The following is a 16,083-nucleotide window of genomic DNA, read 5'->3' as shown; positions in this document are numbered from 1 at the left end:
AGAAACTGAACTCTCAGATGGCTCCACTCTGCATCTGCTGCTCTGCCTGTTCCATTATTGTTTTATTAATTGTATCCCCAGTGATTAGTACAGTGCCTGGCCACGTCTATAGGTGCTTACTGTTTATTGGATTGAATAGGATTAGTGGGAGGCAGTGTGTTGCAGAGGTAAGGGTCCTGACTGTAGTTAGGGACCTCAGTTAAAGCCATGTGACTTAGGGAAAGTCACTTAACCTGGCCTCAGTTTCTTTGTCTGTAAAAGGAGAGAGTTGAACTGAAAGCCTCTGAGATTCATTCCAGCTTTACCTCTCAAATCTCATCATGCTTACTATTGGCTGCTCTGGCCTAGTGTGGGACGTCACTGGTGAAGCAGTCAGGATAAACCTGACTCATCTCAATTCCCCTCCTAAGAGCAGAGGAGTCAGCTGGCCCAAGAAGAAGTGATGAAATGAAGTGCAGGTGTTGCCTGTCTTTGCACCTGGGCTTTCTCTTGAACCTGGCCCTTCCTTTCCACTGGCCAATTACCTGGAAACTGATTCAATTCCCCCTTCACTTTATCGAGATAGCCTTGACATTAGTGGAGGAAACGCATCTCGAATACTTTCTTCTTTACCAAACTCTCCATACCCTTGATCCAGAGAGCCTCCTGCTTGCCACATTCCCCCAAGGGTTTTAAGGACAGAAGGCCTCATGTCTACAAGCATTTTCCAATCAATTTTGTGATAGCAAAAAATTAGAAACAAAGTAGATGTTGTTTGATTGGGGAAGGGGCCGAATGAATCATGGTCTGTGTATTGGAAAATGCACCTTTATGAATGACGAGCAAAGTGAGGTGGTCTGGTAGGACACTTCATCTTGTGGTCAGGGAGATATGGATTTAAGCCTGAACTTGGATACTTACTGTATGACCCTTGGCAAGTAATTTGACCTCTCAGTATCCTTATGCAGCAGCTCTCTCAAGAGTACCAATGGCAGAAAAGTGCATCTGCATTGGTAGTTTTTGCACTGAGAATTAACTTATTGAAGCAATAGGAAAGAAGGAAGGAGAGAGGGAAGAAGGAAAGGAAGAGGGGCAGAGGGAGGAAAAAGGAAGAGAGAGAGCAGGTGATGTAGAGTGGAGCAGAACCAGGAGCCAATATCCATGGGGACCCCAAGAATGTGAATGAAAAGCTGAAATCAGATTAAAGACAGCCTCCAAACTGAATACTCCAGTAGATGGGTGAGAGATGAGAGATTGTAAGTATAAAAAAAGACTATCTGATACCGTCAGAGACAAATAAAATGCCTTCTTCTCATGACTGTGCTAAATCCACTGACATTCCTTTCTGTAGTTAGACCATACAATTGACGCAATGGCAGATGATGTCATTGGTCCTTTTTGACGTAAAACTATATTTGTATCATTTGCCCTCGAAATAATTGGCATAAGTTTAAACACTGGATCATAGACTCGTATTTGGAAATGTGGAATAGAGATGACTGATCATTGCAGTGCATTAAGGCTACTTTGCTTTTCTCATCCTATGATTTATAGGAATTCATTTCTATTCTCTCATTTGAATTGAAATTGAAGTGAATTGAGAACAAATGGTCTCCCATCCTGCAGGGCTGTGCTATCCAAAACAGTCTGAAAGTTGCTCATTTGAAACTTAAAACACATTTCCCCATAGGAATGACATTTCTAACATGGGTTAGGTTCCCAGTAGCAGAACTGCAGTTATAATTTTCATATATTAACCTTATCTCTGGATCCCAGGAGTAGGAGCTGGGAGCATGTTGTACAGAAAGGAGGAAGAAGAGAATTTCCTCTTCCTTTCCAGGAGGATAGACTTCAGGTCAAATTTTAACAAAACAAAATTGGTTTTGAGCACTCTCCCACTTCCCTCTCTGTAATCCTCTTCTGCCTCCTACAGTTTCTCTTCTCAGATGCCCAATGTTCTCATGTTGGCCCAAAGTCTCAAGGGGGACACTCCTACCAGGTGTTCCCCACCCTTCCCCTAAATTGCGATACATTTTAGTAGCATAGAAATAACAGAGCTTAAAATCTAGTTAGCAGGACTCATCCATTAATCTGTTCTTCTCATTGCCCCACCTTGTAGCAGGTCCCATTTCCCCAGGGTATCCAGGGCTCTTCATCTCCTGTCATTGGGGTGGTGTCCCTGGCTCTCTTCATCCCCCCAGTTAAACGAGTCTGCATTTTGAACCATGTGCCCTGAACAAAAACAGCACCAATGACAGTTCTAATTTCTCTACAACTCTTAGTACAAAACACTGAAGCAAATTGCTATTCAGTTCTGTGTCTCCAATGACTTTCATCTGTATTTTGATGCTTCTGCTGAGCAGGATGAGAAGAGGATTTCAGAAGGACCAGAACCGGCAGGCGCAGCAGGCTGCACAAAGTGCCCTGACCCTGGGGAGGGCAGAGGGGAATTCTTCCTTCGCCATGTGTGTGAAGCTCAGTCTTCTAATGTGGTTGTGTTGAGTTCATTGGTCCAGGCTACCAGGTTCTCCACTTCTTTTTCCCAGGACTCATCCATATCATCACTTTCTTTGGGAATTTTCTTTTTCTTCTTTTTCTTCTTCTCTTTGCCTTTCCGCTTTTTTGTGACAATTTCTTCTTTATTTCCTGAACTCAAAACATTCGTATTTGTTTCTAGAAGTAATAAAAATTCAAATGGAATAGAGATGTCAAAGCAAGAAATACTCTGGGGGTTTAGTACAGTAATAACGCATATTTCCAATGTGCATCAAAGTCAACCCAACAGAGGCTTCATAACAGAACTTTGCGAGGTGGGCACTGTAAGCATGGTTGTCACCATCTTGCAGAGGAGGGAATTGAGATTAAGGCATATGCACAGAGCAAAAAAGCTAAGTACTAGAGTAAGAATTTGAACACAGATCCCCTGGGTCCAAATCCAGTACTCTATGATTACACTCTGCTGTTTCTGAGGACTTCATAAAAAATATCATTTGGTAATATGAGCAAACTCTAGCAATGTTTTGGGACCAGAATTTTATATTTTTAAGCTTTATATTTTCTGTACCTTTCATTTTTTAAATAAATATTTTATTACTTTCTTGTTGCTTGCCTTCTCAATGGTAGGGGGGGAGAGAATTTGGAACTTGAGGTTTTAAAAAAAATGAATGTTAAAAAAAGCTTTACATGTTATTGGAAAAAATAAAAGATGTCTAAAATAATAAATATGTTATTGATTTCTTACATATCCTAATCATTGCCCAATGACTCCGATAGGGAAGGGACTCCCAATAGAACCCTCTCTTGTAACAAAGATGCATATTTAAGCCAAGCAAACAAATAAACCCAACATATTGGCCATATCTGTATACCTCATTCAGCTCCCAGCATCTACTACCTCTCTGCCAAAAAGAAGGGAGATGTGTGTTTCACCATTAGTCCTCTGAAATCAAGATCACTCGATGCATTGACAAGTGATGTCTTTCACTATTGTTTTCCTTTTTCATACTGTTACCCCTTCATGTTTGTCATATAATTTCACAACAATTGTAATCTGATCGAAGTTGGAATAATTCTTGGATTTCCCCCTGACATAATGACTAATATTTACTCTGTACAATTAAACTATAGGAGCTTGAAAAGACAGTTAATTGCAGGTTCTTCAAGATTCTGGCATTCTGCTTTCAGATGAATTAAACCCCTGAAACGAATCACTAGGAATATTTAATGAATAATGAATAAGCTCAATAATTAAGCCGCAGTGTTGCATAGAGGAGTGGCCTTGGAGTTAGGAATCTGTGGGCTTGAGCCCAACCTTAGGCCCCAGGTGATTTTCTAAGATTATACTTACAGGTGATCTGCATTGATGGAGAGAGTTCCCCAACTAGAAGTTCCCTACATTGGTGAATTCATAGGTCTGCCTCCTGCCCCCTAAATACACATATTGGGAGTGCTTCGTAAGATCATAGCTTTGCATTGAGAGCTGGAAGAGGAAAGCCTAGTTTAAAAATGAGAAGACAGATTCAGAGATGTGAAGTGACTTGCCCATGTAAGTAACAAGCGATAAAGCCACAACCTGGTCATCTGACCCTTAATACAGGGTTCATGCCAATGCATCTGACCTCCCATCGAAATGTGGTACTCAACAATCATATGGTAATAAAAACAAAGTAGACATAACATATAGTGATTAGTATTATAGTTTCTTTTACACTACACATCAACTCTTGAAAAAATAATAATCTACAAAAATAAGGTAATTGTCTTCATTATTTTCATTTTTATGATTATAATGCTTATGTTGTTTGGGGTATTTGACAATTGAATAATTTCTCCACTTATTCCTTTTGGAGGAAAGGAATGCCTCAAATACCTCTGTTTTGTTGATGGTTCCTCTTTTTTCACTGGTGATTAAGCAAAAGATTGCAGGACATATTATTCAATTGGCAAGCAAGTAATGCGATCAGGAAAGGGAATATTATGTTCAAAAATATATTTATGGCAGCCCCTTTTGTGGCAGCAAAGAAGTGTAAATTGAAGGGGTGCTCATTAATTGAAGAATGGATGAACAGATAATGGTACATAATGGAATACCATTGTGCTATAAAAAAATGTTAAAGGAACAGTTTCAGAAGAACCTGGGAAAACCTGTATGAACTGATGCAGAGTGAAGTGAGCAAAACCAGGAGAACAATTTCTACCATAGCAACATTGTAAAGTCAATCAACTTTGAGGACTTAAACACTCTGATTAATACAAAGACCAGACACAATTCCAGAGGACTCATGATGAAATGAGCTGCCCATCTCCTGACGTGGAACTGATAAGAGTCAGGGTGCAAACTGAGATAAAACTGTGGGACATGGCCTATGCAGGAATTAGGTTGTGCTTTACTACGCATGTGTGTCACAAAGGTTAGTAACTATGCTCCTGAGTGCTCAACCCAATCAACCCCCAGTCTTATTATACAGCCCTTTAAGGTTTGCAAAGGACTTTACAAATGTCTCAATGTATCCTCACAACAACTCTGGAAAGTAGGTGTTATTATGATCCCTAATTTACAATTGAGCGAACTGAGGCAGACAGAGGTTAGGTGACTTGTCTGGGTCACAAAGCCAGTGAGTGTCTGAATCTAAATTTGAACTTGGATCTTCTCACTCCAGGTCTGGGGCTTTAGCTACTGAACCACCTAGCTGCCTTTATTGTAGTGAAACTCTCTCTCTGTCTGTCTGTCTCTGTCTCGGTCTCAGTCTCTCTCTGTGTCTCTGTGTCTCTCTGTCTCTGTTTCTGCCTGCCTCTCTCTCTGTGTCTCTCTCTGTTTCTGTCTCTCTGTCTCTGTCTCTCTCTGTCTCTGTCTGTCTGTCTCTCTCTGTCTCTGTCTGTCTCTCTCTGTTTCTGTCTCTCTGTCTCTGTCTCTCTCTGTCTCTGTCTGTCTCTCTCTCTCTGTGTCTCTCTCTCTGTCTCTGTCTCTCTCTGTCTCTGTCTTTGTCTGTGTCTGTCTGTCTGTCTGTCTCTCTCTCTGTGTCTCTCTCTCTGTCTCTGTTTCTCTCTGTCTCTGTCTTTCTCTGTCTGTGTCTGTCTGTCTGTCTGTCTATCTCTCTCTCTGTGTATACCCAAAGGCAACACTAAATTTGATTTCACAAGAAATCTGGTCATTTTGGCTTAAGGTGGATAGAATGAGAATCAATTAACAGACTGCAACGGGTGTGATTACAGATTATACACCCATATAATTTCAGAGAATGAGGAAGGGGGATGAAGAAGTCCAGGGAGGCCCCAGAAGTAGCCCTTTGTTCTGGGCTCAGCACTGGAGAAGGCCCTGGGAGAGAGTCCAGAACAGATGGGCTGCACGCTGCTGTCGGTATGTATATTGGTTATTAGTTGTTGATGATCTTTCATCCAACATTTTTGGCATTAATAGCATCCAAAATGTTTTTCATGATTGTAGTATTTTCCTCTATTTTAGGTACTTTAAGAATATATCCTTCGGTTTTCTCAAAATTACATTGCACCAGAATGCCCCATACCTTTTCCATGTACTCCTGGTCTAACCCCGTTTGCTTTGCTCTTTGTTTTCTTTAGTGTTATTTCCGCCATCTCTATAAGCACATCTAAGATCACAGTGTTAGAAAGTGGCTCCACTGTCTTTGACAGTAAAATGATTCTTTTTTATTAAGAAAAAATATGTGCAGATCTGTTCTATCTTTTCTTAGGTTTTTTGTCCTCCCAGTTTCATCCTCAGACACCCTTGCAATGTCTTTACTTGGTTGGATCTCTCACTAAGCTTTCCTGGCACTTGGAATTCAAAGTGAAGTAAAATAGTCCCTTTCCTCAAGGAGTCTGCATCCTTGAGGTGGGTGACGGATTTAATGACTGCCCTATAGGGCTGCATCCTGGTGGAGTGGAATGAGTGTTGGGTTTAAAATAAAAAAGAACTGGATTCAGTTCTCACCTCTGACACTAGCTCTCCGGGTCTCATGCAACTCCCTAGGACTTATCTGTTGGAGAGAAGTCCGTATAATGACAAAACCACATACCTTTGCACTATATACATCACTATTACCCAATTTCTATCTTTTACTTAACTGCACATAAAATGTTTTAGATAGTTAATGAATGACAATGTTATTAATGAATAGTTAACAGTAAAAAGAAACACGTATTTAATATTCTATCCAAATACACAACATTTTAAAAATGCAAACTTTTGAAAAAAGGCAGTGTTCAGTGTTCAGTTGATGGTACTTACCAAAAGGAGCGAAGAAGGTGTGTGAGTGTGGAGGTGGTAGGAGGAGGGAGAGAAAGAGAAGGTGAAGGTGAGGTCCAGTGGGGGGCAATGGAACAACAATCGCTCACTCATGAAGCTCATGAATCATCATCATCATCTTCATCTGAATTGGAAGTTGGTTGCTTTGGCTTGAGGGGATGCCTTGTCTTCCCTGAAGTGGAAGGTTAGGGATCTTCTGAGGAATGTGATGCCATTTGGGGACAAAAAATACAGTACTAAGTGGAGGACGGCTTAAGCTCAAGCTTTGTGGTTGTGCAGTGCACGATAGCTTGGCCTTGCTTCTTGGTGTATTTTCATGCTTTTACACAACCTTGTAAAGTCTGGATCATCCTCTTCCAATTGTTTGGCAAGTTGAGGTTGAGTTTGCCAAGATCCCCCGTAAGTTGTTGGGGCTGTGTGAGTTATGTGGTATTCCTTTCACAACACATGTGTTACATGTCAAAGGGCTTTGCACACTTTAATTTGTTATATAAATGCTAGCTACTACTACTATTATTATTATTATTGTTATTATTATTATTATTATTATTATTATTCACTGTGAGATCATGGCAGGATTGCACATCACAATATTCTCTGACTTTGGAGTCAGATCCACCATGTCCTTCCAATGGCAGAAAAATGTTGACCTTAAAAAGGTAAGTCTTTGTTCTAGGGAGAAATATGAGGTCACTCAAGGATTTGCACTTTCCCAAAGGTCATCTAGCTACTCTCCTCTTCATGTTCAGTTGTGGATATAAATCTAAGTCTATTTGCAACATCTGTCTAAAATATAGGCCACATGCATGCGCTCTACACATTGTTCATCCAATCACGTGTCAGAGACTAGAAGACAGGCATTCTTCGTCCCTTTGGTTTTTCTTGTAAGGATGATTAATCCAAATGATTTTAGATGTTCATGAATCTCATTTAGGAGGTTCCAGGACTTGGTGCAATCAGCATAATGTCATCATCAAAAAGTAGCTATTGGAGCATCTCTCCATCTATAGGGCATCTTTCTTCAACTTGAACTGGAGTGCACGGGTCTCCTCCCTGACAGTGGGGTACTCCTTCCCAGAGCATACATCTCCCTGTTTCATGTCTGTTCTGATGTTAATGATCAGAGGGTTGCCTAACAAAGTTATCTCTGCAGCTATTCCTCTCAAGAATATGATACAGTTTTAATGTACTCTTTAATTCCTTAACGTATTAATGTTTACAGTATTTAATGTATTCCTCGTTGGAGGATAACATTTTAAGGTGGCAAGCTCTACTATTAGTCAATAAGCATTTATTAAGCACCGACTGTGTGCCAGGCACTCTAGTAAGTGCTGTGGATACAAAGAAGGGCAAAAGGACAGTCCCTGCCATCAAGGAATTCAGTTTGATGGGGGAGGCGACATGCACCATGTACTACAGCTACGTACAACTAGCTACACACAGGGCGAATTGAAAAGAGGCACGGAATTAAGAGGGCTTGGGGAAGCCTTCTTCTAAAAGGTGGGATTTTTGTTGAGACTTGAAGGAAGTCAGGAAAAGCAGGAGGCAGAGAAGAGAAGGGAGACCATTCCAGGCATGGCAGACAAGAGAAAATGCCTGCCGTTGGGAATGAAGTATCTTGTTTGAGAAAGGGCACAGAGGCCAATGTCATTGGATCAAAGAATATGAGGGTTGGGGGGCGTAAGGTGTAAGAATTCTGGAAAGGTACAGGGGATACTTTTTTACATAATCAACAAACAATAAGCATAGTGTGAACTTGCATCCACTGTGGCTTTCAGTTCTTTGTGATATAGGAGAGATGTGATCTACCATGGAATGAATACAAGCTGTGAAATCATGCGTGGCTCATTCTAAAATCAACATAAAGGCTACTTTAAATGTGTGTGGATTGTTTTCATTTCAAATTTCATCTGGCTAGAAGATTAGAAATAAAGCTTTCTTTAGTTTAATCACATTTAATCAAATTGAGTTTGGTTTAAGTCGCCTAGTTACGAGTTTTGACAGTAATAACGTCAGAGATTCCCCCCCACCCCCCATGACTTTGATATCGTCTCCTACGTCAGATAACTTGACAATCGATTCCTCAGTGCCCTCACATTTGTGCTGCCTCCAGTACATACTTCCCTTATGCGTACTTGGTGTGATCATCTGCTTTTTCCGTCTTGGTCCCCCACAGTGCTATCTCTGCCTCCTCTATAAGCATATCTCCACTATAAACATATTAAACGTTGGGGTCCAATTGGAAGTACTCCACAGTCCTTGATAAGGAAGAATTCATTAAAAAAATCTGTGCGTATCTTTCCCTTTTGTCCATTGCCTTCTCTCCAGTTTGATATGTACATGCATCATAGGGTCTCTTATCAAACTCTCTATCAGCTGGTTTTCCTCTCCACTGCTCTTCTCTATTTTATGAGACATTTCTTATAATCTTCTATCATGTTTCTCGCTCAGATTTTACAAATGAGTTTATCTCCTAAATCATCATTGCCTTTGACTTCCATTTCTCTTCACTTGGCAAGTAAGCAAGTATTTGCTGATTAAGGCAATTTTTAGGTTGCTTTGGTCTCCTGTTGTGTTATTTGTGTCAATTAAACTTCTCTGTGGAATTACTGTAATCGATGTTCATGTCTGTTTTTTGGAGCAATTGGAGTTAAGTGACTTGCCCAGGGTCAAGCTAGTAAGTATCTGAGGCCAGAGATCTTTGTCTCTTTTCATCCATTTTTATCCATTCCTATTCTATCTTTTAGCAGGAAAAGTAGCCAAATTAGAGGGTCCAGGACCTGAGTTTGAATACCAACTTTGTGTGACTGCACCTCTCTGTAACTCGGTGTCCTCATCTGCAAAATTAGGAGGCTGGATGGGCCTCTGGAGGACAGTCTAACCCTAGATCAGGTGAGCCCATCTCACCTATGAGCTTTAGTCTCCATAAAATGATGGTGTTAGAGGTTACAAAATCACATGGGTGGACGGGACCTCCTAGGTCTTCTAGCCCGTTCTATAACCTTCACTCACCTGTAGCCAGCATGTCACCAGGTTCTGTCCATCATGCACCTTGTCCACCTCTTCACTGCTGCCTCTACCAGAGTCCTGCCTTCACTCCTCTCTCCCTGTGTACATTTAGAAAGAATCACTTACTGACTTTTCTGTTACCACTTTGCTGCTGTTGCTCTCATCGCATTTATTTGCTCCTCCTGCATTTCTGTTGTTTGTAGTGTTTGAGAAACAAAAAACCTCTCCAGCTCTGGTCTTCATTCTCAAAATAATTCAAACTCTTCTCTGTTATTGAGTGGCCATCTTTTGTCCTCATGGTTAAGCTCAGATTTGTAGGCTAGCCCATCCTGGGCTATATGCATCCTGAGTTTCACTACTCTTCAGAACACATTTTTCCATTACCTCCTCCTTTTTCTAGGGAATGCAGAATAGTCTTGGATTCCTTCCCTTGTATTTGAAGTTCTTTCTAATGGCTTGCAGAACTTGTTTCTTTTTTTTTCTCTTTTCTTCTTCTTCTTCTTTTTCTTTTTTTTTTTTAAGTGAGGCAATTGGGGTTAAGTGACTTGCCCAGAATCACACAGCTAGGAAGTATTATGTGTCTGAGGCCAGATTTGAACTCAGGTCCTCCTGACTCCAGGGCTGGTGCTCTATCCACCTAGCTGCCCCAGAACTTGTTTCTAAATAGAAATTTTAAATTACTATGTGTTTTGGAATTTGCAACCTTGGGATTTTTCTGGAGGAGATCTGCAAAGTTCTTCAATTAGAATTTTATTTTATATATTTGGAAGTTCTGGGTAGTTCTCACCTCTTCTTTCTTTCATTATGGTGTTATTGTTTTTTGTCCTGCCATATTTTTATGGGAGACCTAAGATCCTTAGGTTGTCTTTACACACCCTGTTTTTGAGTTTGGTGTTTTGTTTTTTTTTTTTTGTATAGTGAGCATATTTTGCTTTAATGTTTCTTTTTTTTTTTTTTGCTTTTATTTTTCTGTCTTTCATTTCTGTGCATTTGCATTACCAAACTATTGTTCTCTCTTTTGTTTCTTTTGTGAGGCTTTCCACTGCAGCAGATTCAAATTTTTCTATTTTGCTCCTTTTTCTTTTCTTTTTTCTCTTTCTTTCTTTCTTTTTCTTTTTCTCTCTTTCTTTCTTTCTTTCTTTCTTTCTTTCTTTCTTTCTTTCTTTCTTTCTTTCTTTCTTTCTTTCTTCCTTCTTCCTTCCTTCCTTCCTTCCTTCCTTCCTTTCTTTCTTTCTTTCTTTCTTTCTTTCTTTCTTTCTTTCTTTCTTTCTTTCTTTCTTTCTTTCTTTCTTTCTTTCTTTCTTTCTTTCTTTCTTTCTTTCTTTTCCTACATAGGACATACATTCTGCTCTTATAATTCTCATTTATCTTTTAAATTACTCAGAGACAGTGTGTTGTGGTTACATATCTTCCTCAAATTCCACAGGGTCTTCTGTCTTATCAAGTATTGGATTATTTCCCTCCATTTTGCAGTATTTATTCAGAGATGCCTGAACTCATTTATATTATTATTATTATTATTATTATTATTATTATTATTATTATTATTATTATTGTTTTGGTTAGGCAATGGGGTTAAGTGACTTGCCCAGGGTCACACAGCTAGGCTAGTAAGTGTTGTGTGTCTGAGGAAGGATTTGAGCTCAGGTCCTCCTGAATCTAGGGCCATTGCTCGATGCACTACGCCACCTAGCTGCCCTCATTTATTAGATCTTGAGACCATATTTCCTGATGTTAGTGTTTTTCTTGTTGATTTGTTTGTTTGTGTTCAAAGTCTTTTGTTTCCTTTATCCTGAAATCTTTTGTACTTTGAGTATTTTTTCTCCCTGAGTCTCCTTATCACTCATTTCCTGACCTTTCCTTTCTGATTTTTTTTGGGTGGGGGTGGGGAGGGAAGACCTGGACTGCAAAGTGTCTTAACATCTTCCCACACTGGACAATTTACGGTTGACCAGCCTAGGTCTCTGCCCCAAATGACTTTTGCATGGTCAAGAGTGGTTCCAGCTACATGCTGTGCTCTTCCCTCAGGCTTGGGGCAGGCCTGTACAGCTCCCCACATGCACAGCATCCTAATCCTGGTGACCTGACCAACTCTCACTATACTTTAGTTCTCTGGCCTGGCACCAGCAATTCAGAGCCTTGTTTCCCCAGTATTGTCTGTTCAGAGCCTTGCAGCACTGGTACTTCCAGATGACAGCCCCGCAAAGGCTCTTGATCCTGAAGGACTGTGGTCAAGCTGGTCTTCAAGACCTAAGCAAACTTCTGCAGCCTGGATCTGGGGTCTCCATGGCACTGGAAAGCCTGATGAGGGATTATGGTGTAGGGCTGAGCTTTGTTGTAAGCCTGTGCCACGTCCTTGGGCTTGCTAATGTGGCCTTGCTGCCAGTAGGATGGGAGATGGTGGTGGTGGGGGGGTGATGAGCTAACACAGAGTCCATGAGTGTCAGTTCCCAAGGTCTCTTTCAGATTCGTGGTCTCCCAGGCCAGAGGGCTGGCTGAAGTTGTTTATCCCTGGTGCATAACTTCTATCTTGGAGAGTTTTGATAGATGGGGGGAAATGTCTAGTTGGCCATCCTGTCGTTCATGTGACCCAAAAGGCTGAGGCATTCATTTGTAGTTTTCTATTCTGTCAGAGAAAAGGAAGGTCTTCTCCGACTTCCCTGATAGGACAGCCAGCCTCCACTTGAATTCTTCAGTAGAATCCACCACTTCTCAAGACAGTTTGTGCAGTTTTCATGCAGGTCTAATGACTTTTCAATATATCAGGAAGAAATCTGACTCTTCAATTAGTATCTGTCGCTTCTAGTTTTGCCTTCTGGAGCCAAATAGATAAAATCTAAACCTTCTATATATGAGAACTGTTAAAATGCATTTATCTCTATTTAATTTCAAACTGTTAAATTTGACCAGTGTTCTAATCAGGCAAGACCTTTTTGGATTCTGACAGTATTATGCAATGTCTTAACTATCTCTTGTAGCTTTGAATCGTCTTAAAATTAGATAAGCATGCCAAATATGGCATTAGGTTGGGAGCTCCTCAAGGGCATGGACTGTCTTTTGCTTTTCTTTGTATCCCAGAGCTTGGTACACTGCCTGGCATATAGTAGGTGCTTAATAAATGAGTATTGACTGACTGACTGATCTATGCCTTAATCCATGTCATTGCTAAAAAAAAAAAAAGCTGAACAGCGCAGGACCAAGCATAGATCTTTAATGCATTCCACTGAAGTTCGAATCGACATCAACTCTTTAACATTTACTCTTTGGGTCTGAACTATTTTAATCAAACAACAAGCAATTTCTGATTCTACATAGGTGAATTCTGCATTTGCAACAACATACCTAACATTTACTATGCAAGAAAAATATGAAAGACCCTGCCAAATGCTGAGATCCAGAGAATAATAACAGCTAATAGATACATAATATTCTATTACGTCCATTATTATATCTGCATCCAACTCTAGTCAGCTCTACAAATATTCTCCATCTAAGTCTTCAGTTATTTGATCTCCAAAATTATTCAGCACAAGATTTCCTTAAAGTGGGCTGTTCTGGAGAATTATGGTATCATTTGGATTTCTAAATAATGAATTGTTATGCAATTTCTCAAGAATACCTCTCTGGTGAAAAAATACTAAGTAACACTGAGGTAACAAATGATGCGTGCGTAAGTTCCTCACATGCCTCAACATTGCCTCTGAGAAACAGGGAGTGTTGAGCTGGGGGCTCTGCCTAGGGACTAGAGGCTGCCGGAAGTAGAGAGGACGCATCTATCTCTGTACAATCCTTTGCACTCCTCACTGCGATGATTAGAAATGTCATGTTTTGCAGACACCAGCAGATGGCAGCAATGGCCTTAGGAAATGGGGCAATGGCAGTATGTTTCTCTCTGCTACCTGGACCATGGTATCCCTGGTGAAGCATTTCAGAACATCAGGGGAAGCCAGCCCACCTTAGACCTGCTAGTCCAGGGGCCTTTCTTTTCTTGCTCCCTAGTTCCTCTTGTGTTCAGTGCTGGAGAAGGCAAGAGAGCTGCCTTCAGGTAGGGTTAAGGGATTAGACTTAACCACCCTGGGCCTCAGTTTCTTCATCTGTAAAGTTATAGGGGAAGCTTAGACTAAACAGACTTTGAGATTACTTCCTGTTAGATCTATGTACTCGTAAAAAGGCAAATTAAGGTTTGCTTATAAGAAGCACTTCCTAACATGGTATAGGGGAAAGGACATTGGATTTGGAGTCAAAAATAGAATAGAATGCCTCAAGGGCTAGTGAGGGTCTTTGAAGGTCATTGAAAGTCTTCAAGCAAATGTTAGATAACTATTTGCCAAGTATGTTTGTAAGACAATTCTTGGTAAGGTATGGACCACACTAGATGAACTTTGAAGTCCCTTCTACCTTGGATGTTCTGTGGCCAGAGATCTAGAGGTCACCCTTGGGTCGCCCCAGTCACAGGAAAGAGATAAAAGTTGTGGTGATTGGTCCCTCCCCACAGAAGAGGAATGAGGCAGTTCTTTCCTGATATTCTATAGAAATAGAAAAGTCTTCTGTCTTTTTACAGCATGAATCCAAGACTCAGCAAAGTACCTCCCAAGACTTGTTAAATCAAATGACCTACTTAGGGTGATTCGAAGGGGCACCAATGATACCAATAGAGGAAAGGTACAGAATTGCTAAGGATAATGAAATCACAGGTGGTATTTTTATGGCTGTTACAGTATTATGACTATGTGAATTCATAACCATGTGAATGATTAAACCCAAAGAGTTATTGTTAATAGGTCAATGCTAACTTGTAAAGACATCTCTGCTGGAATGGTTCAAGGATTTGTCCTTAGCCTTGGACTGTTCAACATTTCATCAATATTTTTAATGAAGATCAAATTTGCAGATGACACAAAACTGGGAAAGATCACATTGGAATAAAAAGTCAGAATCCCAAGAGTTATTTTAAAGATGTGCTGAATTTTGGCTCAGATTTCCAAAATCTAGCCACTGCTCAGAGTCTTAAAATCTAGCCAATATCTCATAGACTTTCAGATTCTTCAAGAGTCTGGCCAATATGGTGGCTCTTTAATAAACCTTGTCTTTGGCTGAAAAAAAAGATGTGCTGAATTTAACAAGATGTGATTTTAGAAGTAATGTTAAAGCCTTACATTTGAGCCTTACATTTTTAAAAATCAATTCCCTGAGTATACGATAGGAAAGGTTTGGCAACAGTGAAAGAAAGATCTAGGGGGTTCTAGCAGGTTTAGTATAAGCACACAAGTATGACACAGAAGCCAAAAAAATCAATGCCGTTTTAAGCTTTGTTAAGAGAGGCCCAGTAGACAGATCAAGATCATAGTGCCCCTGGACTCTACCATGGTCAAACAACATCTATGATATTGTGTTCTTGGAACACTTCTTGGGGTTGCATTTTGGGAAGAACATAAACCAACTGGTCAGGATCTAGAGGAGGCCAAACAGGATGGTGAGTGGCCACCTCTCAATTTCTCTTTGGGTGTGTTAGTTCCATAAGTCCTACATACAACAAGTTAGATTGGATTCCATTTACCTGGTGTGCAGATCTGTGCATTTTTGATGGATTGTATTAAGCTTCTGTCTAATTTTGTAGGTAACCTATTTTCCCGAGTGATTCTAGCCATGATGGAGTGAAATCTAGAAAGAGAAAAAGAAATTACCCAGCTTTTAAACTAAATCAAAGTATGTCTGTTTGACTTCATTTTAAATTAAGTTTTATTTTTTTAATTAAAAGAAATCTACCATTTTTCTCCTTCCCCCATTCTCCTCATTGAAAAAGAAAAAATGGAATCTTTATAACAAATATATATAGTCAAGTGAAATAAATTCCTGCTTTGGTAATGTCCAAATAAAGTGTTGTTCATTACCCTAAGTCCATCACCTCTCCGTCAAAAGATGGGTGGCGGGGCATGTTTCATCATTGGTCCTTTGGCGCTAAGGTGGTCATTGCATTGATCAGAGATCTCAAGTGTCTCAAAGTTTTAGTTTTACAACATCATTATTAAACAAATTCTTTTCCTGGTTCTGCTTGCTTTTCTCTGCATCCATTCATAAAAGTCTTTCCAGATTTCTCCAACACCTTCTCTTTCAACATTTCTTGTGACATGATAACATTCTATAATATTATAAAACTTATTAAGCCATTCCCCTATTGATGTGAACCTCCTTACTTCCCAGGTCTTGTTGCTATAAAAAGAGCTGCTGTAAATATTTTTGTACATTTGGGTTCTTGTCCTCTTTTGTTGACCTTTTTGCATTATAAGCATAATAGTAGCATATTGGGCCAAGAGTATATGCAGTTGAATAGC

General features: G+C 40.1%; 1 protein-coding gene across 1 annotated transcript in view; it reads right to left on the bottom strand.

Moving 5' to 3' along the window:
* Window positions 1–2,092: 2,092 nt before the first annotated feature.
* Window positions 2,093–16,083, bottom strand: part of UBE2U (ubiquitin conjugating enzyme E2 U) — a 70,384-nt gene continuing 56,393 nt past the window's right edge. The window contains exons 9-10 of the mRNA XM_020993169.2: window positions 15,309–15,412; window positions 2,093–2,652 (exon numbers count right to left, since the gene is read on the bottom strand). Of these exons, the coding sequence (XP_020848828.1) occupies window positions 2,456–2,652; window positions 15,309–15,412 (301 nt within the window). The 3' untranslated portion in view covers window positions 2,093–2,455. The remainder of the gene's footprint in view (window positions 2,653–15,308; window positions 15,413–16,083) is intronic.

The sequence above is a fragment of the Phascolarctos cinereus genome, unplaced genomic scaffold (genome assembly GCF_003287225.1).
Source record: "Phascolarctos cinereus isolate Bilbo 61053 unplaced genomic scaffold, phaCin_HiC Scaffold_5;HRSCAF=322, whole genome shotgun sequence".
Taxonomy (NCBI): Eukaryota; Metazoa; Chordata; class Mammalia; order Diprotodontia; family Phascolarctidae; genus Phascolarctos; species Phascolarctos cinereus.
This window is presented reverse-complemented; position numbering and strand designations above follow the sequence as displayed.